At 39.0% G+C, this 14,224-nt stretch overlaps 1 protein-coding gene across 3 annotated transcripts in view; it reads right to left on the bottom strand.

Moving 5' to 3' along the window:
- The window catches only part of atf7ip (activating transcription factor 7 interacting protein), a 36,532-nt gene that overhangs the window by 7,254 nt on the left and 15,054 nt on the right, over positions 1 to 14,224 (bottom strand). For 2 of the 3 annotated variants that reach the window (XM_022190647.2, XM_022190646.2), the window contains exons 2-3: positions 1,589 to 1,641; positions 149 to 679 (exon numbers count right to left, since the gene is read on the bottom strand). In XM_022190647.2, coding sequence (XP_022046339.2) covers positions 149 to 673 — 525 coding nt within the window. In that variant the 5' untranslated portion in view covers positions 674 to 679; positions 1,589 to 1,641. Of the gene's footprint in view, positions 1 to 148; positions 680 to 1,588; positions 1,642 to 5,273; positions 5,331 to 14,224 lie in introns of those variants that run through there. The other variant, XM_051945358.1, reaches the window with a different exon arrangement.

Here is a 14,224-nt window from a genome sequence, read left to right as displayed (position 1 = left end):
TATCAATCTATCCACATTCAAAAATTTCATTAAGCAACTTTGCTTAAGTCTAATTCAATGCTGAAAAAGTCCTGTACAAAACGATACTATAATGTAGAATAAATGCAAATGTATGTCACAATTTCTACATTTTTTTCTTGCCATTTACCTCCTTCTTTTCCACTGCTGGAATCACCTCGTCATCCTTTTCCTTTTGCTCCTTACATTCTGTTGCTGCTGGTATAGCGGATTCATTTAAAGACGGTGAGCAACTTTTCCTCTCCTCCGTCTCCTCCTCGTCCTCCATCTTTTTTATTTCAAAGTGTAGAGACTGGAATGGTGATGTGGGAGAAGCAGTTTCTTCCTCTGCTTTTGGACTATGTGAGGAGGCTGGAGAGGGAGACAGATTTAAGGAGAGGAATGGTGCAGGCGAGCTCAGAGAAGCTGGAGAGCCAGGTGATGCAGCACGTGGGGAGTTTGAGTCCGAGATGTTGTTTTGCTCTTTGTCACCCACTTTTTGTCCATCCTCTTTATGTGTGCCATTCATTAGAGGAGGCGGAGATGGATTGGACAAACCTGGAGCTGCTGTCAACAAAGTACTGTGAAGGGTCTCCAGTTGCTGTCGATCGCTAATCTTCATGGTTTTCCTAGCACGGAAAATCTTCTTCTTCTCCTCTGTCACAACAACTTCCATTGCTGCCTGTGGAATGACAAAGCGATATTACATCAAATCAAAGGGCATAATTCTAGTAAAAATCTAGAGCTGCAGTAAACAGCACAGCCTCTTCCGCTTATGAGCCAGTCCTGATCTTTACGCAGTGCATAGCAAAGCAAAGGCTGCACAGTTTCAGAGAAAACACTAGAGGTCACTGTAGAGCTCTTTGGCTTTCTTGTTTGTTCTTTTCTAGAAGGTTCTTCTGTCACAGATGTCTGCACACCAAACTGGTCGTTTCCACAACAGCCTGTTTCTTTACTACAAATTTGACTCAAGACAAATCAGACAGATCCCTGGTATCTGATTGCACACTGCTCTATCTGCCCTACAGTGACAACATTCAAGAAGCAGCTCAGTAAGTCAGAAATCTTTTTTTCTTGTTAGTCAGAGAAGCTTCAACTGCTCAGACAAATCCCCATGGCCATAATTTTCTGATTAACCTATAGATTTTATGTTTACCTAAGCCACTATCCAGTGAAGAAAAACGGCATTGAGTTAACAACAGCAGCAACCCAGTCTTCCGCCCATCCCCCACTCTTTCCTATTGGTTCAATCCTCAGCGAATCAGATCGAAGAAATCGAGGCTGTGCTGGCAGCAGGGAAGAGGTTATGCAAAACATGAAAGACTTTCCATACATAGTTTTGATTGTTGCAATCAATGCATAGTTGAGGCTAGTTGTTAGATTTTCTATGTATTAATTTCATCTGTGCTCCCTTGATAAGCATACATGTAGGTGGTGGTTTACACTTTTTTTAAAGGAAGACAAACAAAAAACAAATGCTGTAAAGCCGCCTGTTGTAGGAAACAGTATAGTTGCAGTTATACATACAAACAAGTAAGGTGTTATGGTATCAAGCAACAAGTAGTGCAAACACTAGTTAACTGTATCTCACCTTCAAGCCAAAAGATCCCTGGTCATGGATTTACCCAAGGATTCGTTGACAATCTGACAGAAAAGGAAAAAATGTTTTTTAGTGAATCTTACATTATTGCTTCAAATAAGGAGAGACTGCAAATAAGAGTGTACCCCTAAATTTAGCTCCACTGAATTAAGCAGTCTATCTCTATCCCTTGAGCTGCAACTAGACCTTTGGATTCAAAAGGAGATATGTATTTGTGTGGCCACTGTGGATTTCATCAAAGTGTAAGCACAATTATGTTGATGTATATCAGCGAGTATATTAAAACTATGCTGTATAGTGGAGCAATTTGGACACAAAACGGAAGAATATACCAGGTTTTATTACAATTCCTAAAGTCAGATTACACATGTTGACAAAATACTAGAACAAAGTTTTACATTGCAATTCTATTTTTCAAATTACATTTTTGTTTCTGCAATGTAAAATGATTTATCAATACTGACTACTTTTCTCTTACGTATGCCTCTTGGGGTTTTTTAGACGCAATTTTTGTGTTGGATAATTTTGTAATTTTGATGTCCTTTTGTATTCAGCATGACAAAGCTAGATTCCAAACAAAAACAATAATGAGGCATAACAAAGAAATGTATCAGGTGCCTAATTAGCTACTTGCTGGTGAAATGGTCAACTAAGAGAACCCATTGGCATGCTAACCAAAGCAGACAAAGATGAAGAAGAACAACACTGAAAACAGGGAAGTGGCCTGCCTAAACAAGTTACAGAGAAAGGTGTGAAACTACAGAAACAGGCTTTCATACAAGTCCATTTACCAACCAGTATGTTATTAAGCTAAAAAAAAAAAAAGTGCAGTAACGGGTTTATTTTCCAGCAGCAAACATTTTATCTATATTTCTGAAATCAGTCTGACATAACAAAGAAACACTTGTTTGTTTGTTGGTTGGTTTAAATGCGGAAACCTAACACAAAAGCCAGAAATTATTCATGCAACCTTTAAAATCGGGTCTTGTGAGACCAATAAGCTGCTTCAGTTTTACACTGTAAATTTGGTTAGCTTTACCACTGCTGCATTGCTGACCTGGGAGACTGCAGCTGACAAAACCATGTTGAACAGTCTCAGTCTCCAACAGTGTGTACTTTATTAATAGGCTGCCACAATTATGTGGAAAAATGCAAAGACTGATCTGCACAGAGCATATACTTGAAACTGCAAAGTTGTAAGCTATTCCTACTCTGTTCCCACATCAGAAAGCATGCTTCCTGCTATGACAATAACGTCCTTATTGCAAAATAGGAAGGAAGACATTTAAGTAAAATTGCTGAAAAAACTCAACCTGAAAAAGCATCATTAAAAAAAGTCATCATACACACACACAAAAAAGACGTGGAGCGGTGAAAAATTGCGAGCACGATCACTGCTACACTTCACATTCCAATGTTATTGCACACTGCGCAGAGCATAATATCCCCCTCCCCCTTCCTACGGCCTCATTTACTGCGCCTGGATTTAGTGCAGAAACTCAAAATGGCCGACAGCTCTGCTGTTTGCTGCCAGACTGAGATCTCAGTAGCTAGCTGAAAAGGACTTTCTGTCAGATGTATCAGATTTCAGCACCACCCTGTTTAATAAGAATTTTCTGTTGAGCCTGAGGCTTCAGCAAGCTGGCATAGTAAACAAAATGTAAACAAAATGTAGAATTTATGAGCAAAATGTGAATGAAACCAAACTTAAACTCAAATACAATAATTCAAATGTCTGTTTTCTATTTGCCCAATCCACAGACTTTTATAATATATAAAAAAATAGAAGCCAATGATGGTTATAGGCACACTGACTACCACTGGGGTATGAACTCAGTCGAAATATTTTTTAAGTTATCTGCTGCTAGGTGAATGAGCTGTCTGCTGTACCTAACTTGTAGAAATGAAGAAAAAGTCATTACATGCATCAGATGAGTATGTATTGGCTGGGTGTGGCATTTAATGTCAAGTTTAAGATATGTCACTGAAAGCACTACCACTTGTGATTGTTTTGTTTTTTTTTAACTTCAACAGCAGAGATTCCATTAAGACATTCTCTCCTGTGCTTAAACCCTTGGGAAAGCCTGATGTCTATGAGGAGAAATTGCATGGGTTTGAACAATTCACAACACTTAATATTGTTGTACACAAGTTGTACTTGTTTGCTGAGACACTATCCACTGACAGCTATTCAAAGCAGATGCATCATTTCTGATTGTCATTACAAAAATATTCCACCTTTCATTGAATGTTTTACCCACGGGAATAAACTAGAATCAGTTATATAACATTTTCAATGCACAAAAGAGAGGGATTTACTGCAATGTCTTCTAAGTTAAGTTTTGAGAAATAGCCTACCACATTAAAAAGGAAAACTTTGACATGCTTCACACTATGCAACCATGACAAGTAGACAAGAAGACATCTTTTCTCACTGAATTTTCACAAATTCTTCTCTCCTGAGCAACAAAACTTGGCATTTTAGCAGTATGACATCTTGTTGCTCAAATTTGCCCAATATGCACCAGTGAAAGCTTTTCTGAAGACACGGGAAAAGTTCATCAATAACACAAACAATGAGCCATTTCTGGTTGAGATACAGTACATGGACATTCATATACACCTTGGCAAAAAAATATGTTGGCCTCCGAAGAACAGCATCCACATTATAATACATGGTTGTATTGAGGCACCAGATACAGCTGGTTATGCTCCTGATTGACATGCTAGACTTGTATTGATAAAAATTAAAACATTTTTAATTAATCTGAATTTGCCATCAGTTCCTTTGAAATCCTTAAAATACTAGAACAGTTCTTTCACCTCACAGATCTATGCATGAGTGAACAACAGGACAGCATGAAAAAATAAATAGGTAACAGCATGTTCAGTGAAAACATCCACACTGTGTACACCAGCAACTGAACCAGGAAGGCCCACTTTGAGCAAAGACAGCTCAAACACTATACATACTATGATGGAAATGTGTTGTTGAAAACTGCATGAAAAGTTCTGAATTTTGAATGCATTACAAGAGGATGCTGGAATCCTTTTTGTCGCAGTAGCACAGACAGGCACTCTTAGATGCACAGCACCATATGATCAACTGCAATTGTGGTAACAGTTATGGTCCTTCTTGACCAAATGCTATCTCAGCACACTCATCTGTGAGTGTGCTGCAAAAAGTCACAAATACAACAAAACAATTAATGGCCACCCTTATGATTGTAAGCAATGATGATGCCTTACGCCTGTGTGACAATAATGAGCTACCAATAGCCAAATATGTTGAAAGTACCATTGTACAGTCCAAGTGCTGTTACTAAGCACAAAGATGAGTTTCATCACGAACAAAAATGTTTAAAAAAAGCTTGCATACCCATTAAATCACATAGGGCTGCAGGCTACAAAATGTCTCTGCTGATATTGTTGATAAGCTTGCCAGTGAGTTTGAATGTCCTGACATTAATAGTGTCTGAAATTGCTGTCTCCTGGTAAAACAAAGTGCAAACCTTAAGCAGCCCAAACCCTACCTTCTCCAACTAGCATAGCTACTTGAAAAAAGCATCAAAAGCTAACCTTGAAGAAAGTGTGAAGCAGCAATGACAAAAACTGAGTTTAATTTAAATGACAGAGAAATCTGGTAAACATGCTTTAAAATTAAAAAGATGTCAACCTTTATCAGGATGTGTGGGACTGAGGCCCTCCATGCATTTGTTGATTATGGGAGCAAGGAATGGCTGAGAAGCCAGCAGCACCACAACATAAAAGCAAGGAGGAGGAGCCCTGTTAGGACTAGTCCACCTTGTTCCAAGTGGGGGTATGGTCTTTATGGGGTGCAGAGTCAAAGTGAGCCTAGTAACAGATTTTAATTAAACCCTAAGAAAAGCAAAGCCAACTAAAAGCTGCTGACACAGGAATGTGCAGTGTTGCATAACATGATATGCTAAAAATGACTTTTTTCTTACTGATGACTCAAGTGCTGTATTTGCAGGTACCACAAATACATATATATCAGATCTTGAGTGTACAGCATTTTATAAAGTGCAGCGGGGTGATTATCAAAACCAACCCTAGCTAGCAGCGCACAGACAGAGAGGAAGTACACTGCACAGACTGTTGCTTAGCAACACCCATCCCCCAACTCTAGCACAAACTAGTCCACAGTATGGAAATCTACAGCCAGCATGGACTGAACCATTGTGACAAAGGACATGGGGGGAGTTTGTCCTTCTCTAAAATAACATCATAGGCAAAGGAAGTTTGATAATAAAAAGGTCAAGGACAACACTGTCAGACAAAAGAATACTGTATGTACTACAATACTTGATGTTTGCTATAGTTCTGTACATAAAAGCTTCAACATCTACCGAGTTAAATATGTTAAGCTGTGTTTCAATTCATTACATTCATGTAATTAAAAATGTAAATAAATCCCTTCAGAGAAATTGATAATGCCTCCTCTGGCTTTTCTGCTGAATCTTTGACTGATTGTATCTCAATTGCATACATAGATTATGATCACCCGAGGTGTTATATGCAATAAACTGAGCACTCGCTGCCACTGAGCTGAGCACGACATTAGCCTCAGCCTGTAACTGTTCGTGTAATGACTCAACCACTGTGGACCACGGTATAGAGGGCCTTAGTCAGGTTGTAATATGATCTCACAGGTCGGTTGAAGATCATGTTAAATCTCAAGTGAGAAGGTTTTCAGGTGAACAGCAGACTTTGAGGCCAAATATTTGTCAGTATCAGTTATCAGTCAACATACTCTGACTTTGGGTATGTCTCTATGACACACGCACACAAAGCAGAAATCTCCTCAAAAAAATGGGGCAATGTATTCTCTAAACGCTGAAATCCTTCACAAAGCAGAGGCATGCTTTCATGCTTGTTTATCTACGAACAATTTAAATCATGTTTAGTTTAAAAATCATGAAAATGCTCTTGAGGATCACGTTCTGGCTGTGATTTCTCTTCCTTTACAATGGTAAGTGAACCTTCTCTTGTTGTTTCTGTCAAGACCTCAGAAAAAAATGTGGCACTGTTTTTAAAGTTTTATTGAACTTTTCCTTTTTGTTCTTACAGGGAAGAATAGAGCTCATCCCGCTACACATTCTAGCTTCTCCACAGATGTTGTTTGTTTTATCGCTGCTGTGTTACCATGTTCAAAACAGTACAGGCATGCTATTCATCCCAAACAACTAAATGCTCCATTCTTGCAAAACTAATAATAAGAGAGAAAACTGGGTGAACAGACAAGAAACAAACAAAAAACTCCAATTCTCTACAAAATTATAATTCGCAAGATCCTTTTTAAACGACAAGTTTATCTTTTACATGGTTATTTCAGGGCATTTTCTGGAGGTTAGATAAATAATATGTTGGACTTATCAAAGGACCACATGGCTTAAAAAGCAAGAGAAAAGAGAAAAGGTCAAAGGTAAAGGGGAGGAGTCTAGTTCAGACTGTTCCATCTAACCAAAAGAAAGACATATTTTAAAGTTTTTAAATAACTTGGTCATCTTAAAGGCTCCTTTGTAACAATTGCAAACCAAATAACGGATAATGTCACATTTGGTGCTATCAAACAAAAAATAGCAGCACAGAAGTCAATTTTAAGAAGACAAAGCTGTAGAACATACACTTTAGTCAAAGCTAAGCTAGCGGCGCAAAGCCAGCGCTAAATTACACACACATAACACAACACATTCAACCCAGACACAGCTGCACCCGCCCTCCCCCACCTCTCTCTCTCTCTCTCTCTCTCTCTCTCTCACATACACACACAAACAGTCTTGCTTTCTCTGGAACAGCCTCTCCTACTCAAACATGGACTGAACCATTGTGGTGGTGGTGTGGGGGGGGGAGTGGGGGGGGCAATCAAACATGAAAGAGATAAAGGCAAAAACATTTTTACAATAAGTATTGTGTAATCAAACAGTCAAAGTGGACTTGTAGCCTTGGATAATGACAAAGCAGTGAGTTTTATTTAGTTTCCACACAAAATGTGAAAAACTACCGCTAGGCCCTTTATAGCCGAGATCTTTTGATATATTTCCTGAAAGCAGGTCAATATAAACCAAATTTAAAAAACTTTGGTTGTAAAAATGAATGTAAGTACTTTCTATGACTAATTGCTGCATTGCACATTAAAAGATTATTTCATCTGAATTTTTTTCAAGCATGTTTTACATTTAGAAGCAACAAAAGAGCGATTTTTAGCCACACAGACTCAAGCTAGCTGCACACAGCAAAAAAATTAGAGCACAGCTTGACACAGTCAGCAGCCTCAATCCGCCCAGCCTCTCCCACAGCAGGGAGGACTGCTGTTTAACAGACTGTACCATTCCAACATGGGGGTGGCTCCTTTCCTTTAGAGGAACAAAGAACACCCACCTAAAATATAAACTGAGAAATAAACTTAATGCATTATTAAACTTGATGCAGTGAGTTCTGCATTAATGAATGTTTTTCAAAAAAGAGTGCTTAAAGTAATTTTACCATTCAAGACCTCAAACAGACATAGGAATACACTATTGAAGAAAATAGAAATGTCTTTTTTCTTTACCAAAATTTATTGTCATTTGTAACCTTCACCTGTCTGTGAAGAGTAAATAAAACCTTGCTGTGCACTCTTTGCCCAACCCTCCTTTCTGCCACTGCAGAAACACAAAATGGCCACCAGTGTTGCTGCGAACAGAATGCTGAACACAGGCAGAAGCAGATCATGTAACAAGCTCCGCCCACAAAAAAAGAAAAACGAGTACGGCATATCTGCAGAAATGTCATACACACGTGGATCTTTAGGGAACAGCACACTTAATTAGTTTGAACAATGCCATCACTGCATGTTATATTGATCACCTCTTAATGCTGGATTAGAGTTTATAGTTTGCAGGAGCCCACATGTCCTGTGCTCAGTGTTCAGCATCAGTCTGAGCTATAACTGAAGAGTTACCAAAACTAATTACTTTAATTTTTTTCTAGCCTTAAATGAGTTCTGAGCAGTACTACAAAATAATTTATGAACCTGAGTCTAAATACCTGAGTGATGAAATAATACCTTTTCTCATTCAGGTTGCAGTACATGCCTCAACCAGTATGCCAAACAGTAAACCTATCATTTAGCTGTCTCCAACTGTCAGGCACTGTGGATGATTTTGGTCTTAATTTCTAATTAACCAAACAGATTTTTTTCTTTACTGCCACCATTCTCTATAGAGGGTAAATATTAAGTGGAAAAAAAAAGATGCAAGTCAGTGATAGCAGAGCCTGCATTCCAACATTACTGCGCACAGTGCGCAGTCTTCCCTTCCCCCACCCTCACTGCCTGCATCTGGATCCACTGAAACTAAAATGGCCACCTGGTCTGCTGTGCGCAGCCACTATGACTTCTTTCAGTCTGCTACATCTCGCACAGGATCTTATCATGCTTCAGCACCACCACATCACTGAAAATAATTGTAATGTGCAAATTCTCACCGAGATGTTCAATTTCAGCTGAATGGATCAACAAGAATGTCTAGCAAAATAAAACTAAAGCAAATTTTGTACGAATCCCCTAAAGAAGGTAGCAATCTAACTTTTATACTGTTACACTTATCTGTCAATCGATTTTACCAAAAAACTCCATGTGACAAGGAGTCACTGTATGATAAAGGTCATCTGGAAATTTTTCTTTTTTTGCTAAAAAAACTAAAGTGTAAAAACATGTAATCAGCCCCAGACTTAATTTTTCTCTGTAGAATTTGCTTTTTTTTTTTCCCTTTCTTTTTTGTTTCTTCTTGGAGCTCAAGTTTCCAATCACAATTCAAGGACATGCAAGTCAGGTGGTCTGGAAACTCTGAACTGCTCAGAAGTGTGAAAGTGAGTGAGTTGCTGTTTGCTCTGTTATACACTGAGGCACTCTGCCTCAACACAGTGCATGCTAGCAGAAACTCCAGTCTCTCAAGAGCCTAAACAGGGTGAGAGGTGTAGAAAATCTTAAGATGGATGCACTCTAATAGGAAACCCACAAGCACTATGGCTAACTAATTTAAAACTGTTAGATACAATGCAGCTGTTGTAGCTTAGTGATATCACAATCCTCAGGGCTGTGCATATAGGTTACTAAATATTGCTAAAAGAAAACATTACTGTTCAGGCAGATGTCATCTTGTAGTATTAGCCAGAAAAACAAGAAATGCAGAATTTTATCTGAGATGATACTTTCCGGATTCGCTTTGCAGTGGCATGATTTGTGCAACAGTGGAGGCAGCTTGAGCCTCTGGCTGGAGCTCACTGATTAGCTGGAATAAACTGAATCCCATCAGGTACCATCAACCACCTACTCATGTTTTTCAGTGCTTTCCCATATGGCCAGACAATTTTTCATTTGCAGCTGTTCAACATGAAGGAAACAAGATGGAACCACAACTTTGAGTTATTCTAAGCAGCAACTGAATATTGATCTTTCCTGTGACATTCCTTTGTGTGTGTCTATTTGTGTTCCATTTCCTATGAAGTCAAGTTGGTATTTTCCGTTCAAATGTTTAACTATGCCCAAAATATAATTTTAAATTTCACTTCCAATAAAAGGCTGAAGCAATCCCATGTAGAAATTACTCTTAACAATTAAGCAAATTTATCATTTGACTACACTTTGGATCACTACTTATATTTGGAGAAATCTAAGTGTGATAAGTAGACTACTGAGAAAAAGAAAGAACATTAGAGTGAACTATTCCAAAATACAATAAAAAAATACAGTCAAATGAGAGCTACTCTCAAAACAAAAAGTGTTCAGCAATAGTCTAAAAGCACTGCTTCTTAGCTTATCATTGCCTAAACCATGTACGCGTGAGGAGTTTTTCCCCTTCTCTTTTTATAAAAGTGGAGACCAGCGAGAGCAGACTAGAAGGAAAAAAGCGAAGAAAAGTAGGAAGGGGTGGGGGTGGGCAAAACCAGGAGGTTCCATGAGAATCAAGCAAGCACATGGTGATTATTCTGTAGCCATGCGCAGCTGAGGGAGGTTTGTATCATGGCTATACAGGAAAAGACCATGTTAAACCAGAACATTACAAAATAAACAAAAATCATCAAGATGCAAATTAAAGTTAGTCTATGTTGCCTTCAGACAGTTATAAAAACACTTCTGGTTAACTGCAGAACTGAAATATCTGCATGCAGCTGCTCCTTTTCCCCCTTTTTTCTGATCAAGTCTGACTACCAACAGACCATCTTTGGAGCAACCACAGTTTAAGTCAGATTGCCTGATCTAGCTATAGCTAGCACTGCACGGTTAGGACTTAAGTCCACAGCCTGACACAAAGCGTCAACACCCCTCCCCCACACCTGCAGTCTGTTTCTGGCTGGAGTTTTACAACCCAGCATGGACTAAACCATTGCAGCAAGAGGGTGTTCTCAGCAACTGGCCAGGGAGCTATAGAGGTAAAAGAGAAACTTGAAGTAGTCTGAACCGGTAAAGCTCTTTGGTACATGTTCAAACCCAAATGTAGCCAATGTTAAGAGGCTTTTAAGAGAAGCTCATTCTTCTTGAGCTATTTGATCAAATTTTAGTTCAGTCTCGGTAGCAAAATCTAGGCCATGTCCCAACACAGATTTTCTCAGAGGTTTGTTATTTGGAAATATTGTTTTTGTGAAAGGGTAAATCCAATGCTACAAGCTGCTTTTTCCTTCTCAGCGTAACACACACATTCAAGGAAGAGTAGAAAGAAGCCATAAGGAAGATATGCATTGTTTTCTGTTAAAACTGGCAAAACAAAGCTAACATTTCCTGACTTAGGTGCTTGGATTACCGAACAAGCTAGCCTACGTGACACCTTCCCCTCCCCCCACTCTTTTCCCTTTAATGGGTAGCTTGCAGAGAATGCCAGAGCACAAAATGGCTGCTGCAGCTGAAAACTCCTTTTATCATGAATACAGCTGCCCTTGCGCACTTTCTCTCTGTACTGTATTTAATAAAAATAAGTGATATTTTTTGCATTTCTCCATTATGAGAATTCATTTTGATCTGAAAGGGATAACACAATTCGGAGGAAAATGTATTTAACCCACAACAGATGATGAATGTCAATTTAGATTACATTACTTACATTTCTGTGTATGTTGGTCTGTGAAAGAAACATTTTTTTATGTTCGTTACCTTTTTGTGAAAGTTATCCCATGCAATTTGTAAATATTTCAGTTCGCTAGGCTACAACAGAATACCAATCTGCAATATTCTGACAGTCAGCAGGTTCACATAAGACTTTTAATTCCTCTTTAATTTGGAATTAAAGTTAATTCTGCTTTAAAATCTCCTTGTAAACACTTACTTCCAAATTAAAAAGTTAATTATGCATAAACTTAATTCCGAATAAACTACCTGATTTATTCCGATGCTAATTCCGAATAAACTAATTCCTGTGCATGTACTATTCCTGTATACAGTTAATTCCGCTTTAGTTAATTCCGGTCATTCTGCGCATGCTTGGCTCCTCATGTAGCGATGATGTAGCGACCTTACTGGCGCGAGCACATCAAGTGATGCAACAGAAGTAGTATGCCATTGTTGAGTTGCCGTTTCAAAACGACGATAAAAAGCAAAGCGAAAAGCGTGCTTATTAATTGTTCCTCCATGTTGTTGGGGAAAAGAAATGCTGCGGCAAATGGAGTTTGTTTTCTTCCAGTAAACAGGGATACGTCACGTCCACTCCCTGTCCAATCAGAATCCTTTCTAATGGCTGAGCATTACAGCAGAATGAAGGAAGGGGAATAAACGTGCGTTCCATGTAAACCTTAATTCGGAATTAATATTTCCATGTAAACGCGAAGCACAAAACTTTTATTCCAAATGAGTTCATTCCGAATTAATAATTCCAAATTGAAAGTTACCCACAAGTACCCAAGGCCACGAAAAAGAACACAAACACCTGAAAGTGGCACTGAAAACTTGTGGATACCCTGACTGGACCTTTGTGAAGGCTCACACAAGATCCAGAAAGGAGAACAACCCAGTGAAGACGGAAGAGAAGGAGAGTAGGCGCAACAATATAGTGATCCCATATGTGTCTGGTGTGTCTGAAAAACTGAGGAGGATTTTCAACAAACACCAGATCCCTGTCTTTTTTAAGCCAAATAACACCCTCAGGCAAAGACTGGTCCACCCAAAAGACCCCACACCACACAGCCAGAAGAGCAACCTGGTGTATGCAGTTAAATGCAGCGAGGAATGTTCAGATCTCTACATAGGGGAAACCAAACAGCCATTTAACAAGCGCATGGCTCAGCACAGGAAAGCCAGTTCCTCAGGACAGGACTCGGCAGTCTTCCTTCACCTTAAGGAAGAAGGACACTTGTTTCAGGACACTAATGTTCAGATTTTGGACAGGGAGGACAGATGGTTTGAGAGAGGAGTGAAAGAAGCCACCCATGTTAAAGTAGAGAAGCCATCTCTGAACGAGGGGGTGGTCTGTGACATCATTTTTCGCCAATTTACAATCAGGTCCTTTCACAACTCCCCAAAAGAACTACTCAGCAGACTCACGCTAATGACCACCATTAGCACACAAGGGCTCAGTGACATCTGTGCATTTCAACGACCCACCGATATTTACAACGACCATCGTTGAGTAGTCAGATGAGTTTTGGTATTGGTCGTTGGAATAATAGCCCTGAACACACCTCACAGAGGTTTAAAAGCTGAGGCAACACCAACCACCACCAGAACTGAAGAAGCCTCTTGGATGAGAGGTGAAACGTCTTCAAGGAACTTTCTTTAAGTCCAGTGGATTGATTTAAACAGCTTTGGATAACCATGACCTGGATGAATGAGAACCTACACAGACATCCGAATTAAAAAGTTAATTCCGAATAAACTTAATTCCGAATAAATTGCCTGATTTATTCCGATGTTAATTCCGAATAAACTAATTCCTGTGTATGTTCTATTCATGTATATAGTTAATTCCGCTTTAGTTAATTCCAGTCATTCTGCGCATGCTTGGCTCCTCATGTAGAGACGTACACATTCTGCGACCTTACTGGCGCGAGCACATCAAGTGACGCAACAGAAGTAGTATGCCAAAACTTCATGTAATCATGATCAATACTGACGAAACAAACTTTCGAACTCACATTACTGTATTTTGGAACTTTATTATTCAAAATTGGAAATGTTTCTCATAGCAGAAACTCATATGGGTCACAATTTTAACAGACTGTTCTACCCAGTGCTCTACAAAGTTACTTGGAAGCAGGAAAAAAAAATCTTTAATGTCAGAATTTGGTTGGTGTAATTAGAAACATTCAAATTTTCATACTTTCAACCATGTCAATGTCATATTAATATTTTATACATTGGAAGTACTCTGCATTGTAGTTAAGCCTATTTTACAATCATGTGGGCATGCACACAGAAAGCTGCGAACACCATGGACACATAGTTATCATATTACTTTTCAGTCCACTTAGAAGTTTTGGTCCATCTATGCAAAGTAAATGTAATAAACTGTACATATACTGCACATGCACACGACTACAAAGCATGTGCACTACAAACCTTGAAGCATAATGCTGCACGTATACAAATTTTCGAATGCTAGCAGACGTCCACAGAGCAGCCAGCACTCGCTCGCATGG

Source organism: Acanthochromis polyacanthus, chromosome 3 (assembly GCF_021347895.1).
Source record: "Acanthochromis polyacanthus isolate Apoly-LR-REF ecotype Palm Island chromosome 3, KAUST_Apoly_ChrSc, whole genome shotgun sequence".
NCBI lineage: Eukaryota > Metazoa > Chordata > Actinopteri > Pomacentridae > Acanthochromis > Acanthochromis polyacanthus.
Note: the sequence above shows the minus strand (reverse complement) of the source record. Positions and strands in the feature narration are given on the sequence as shown.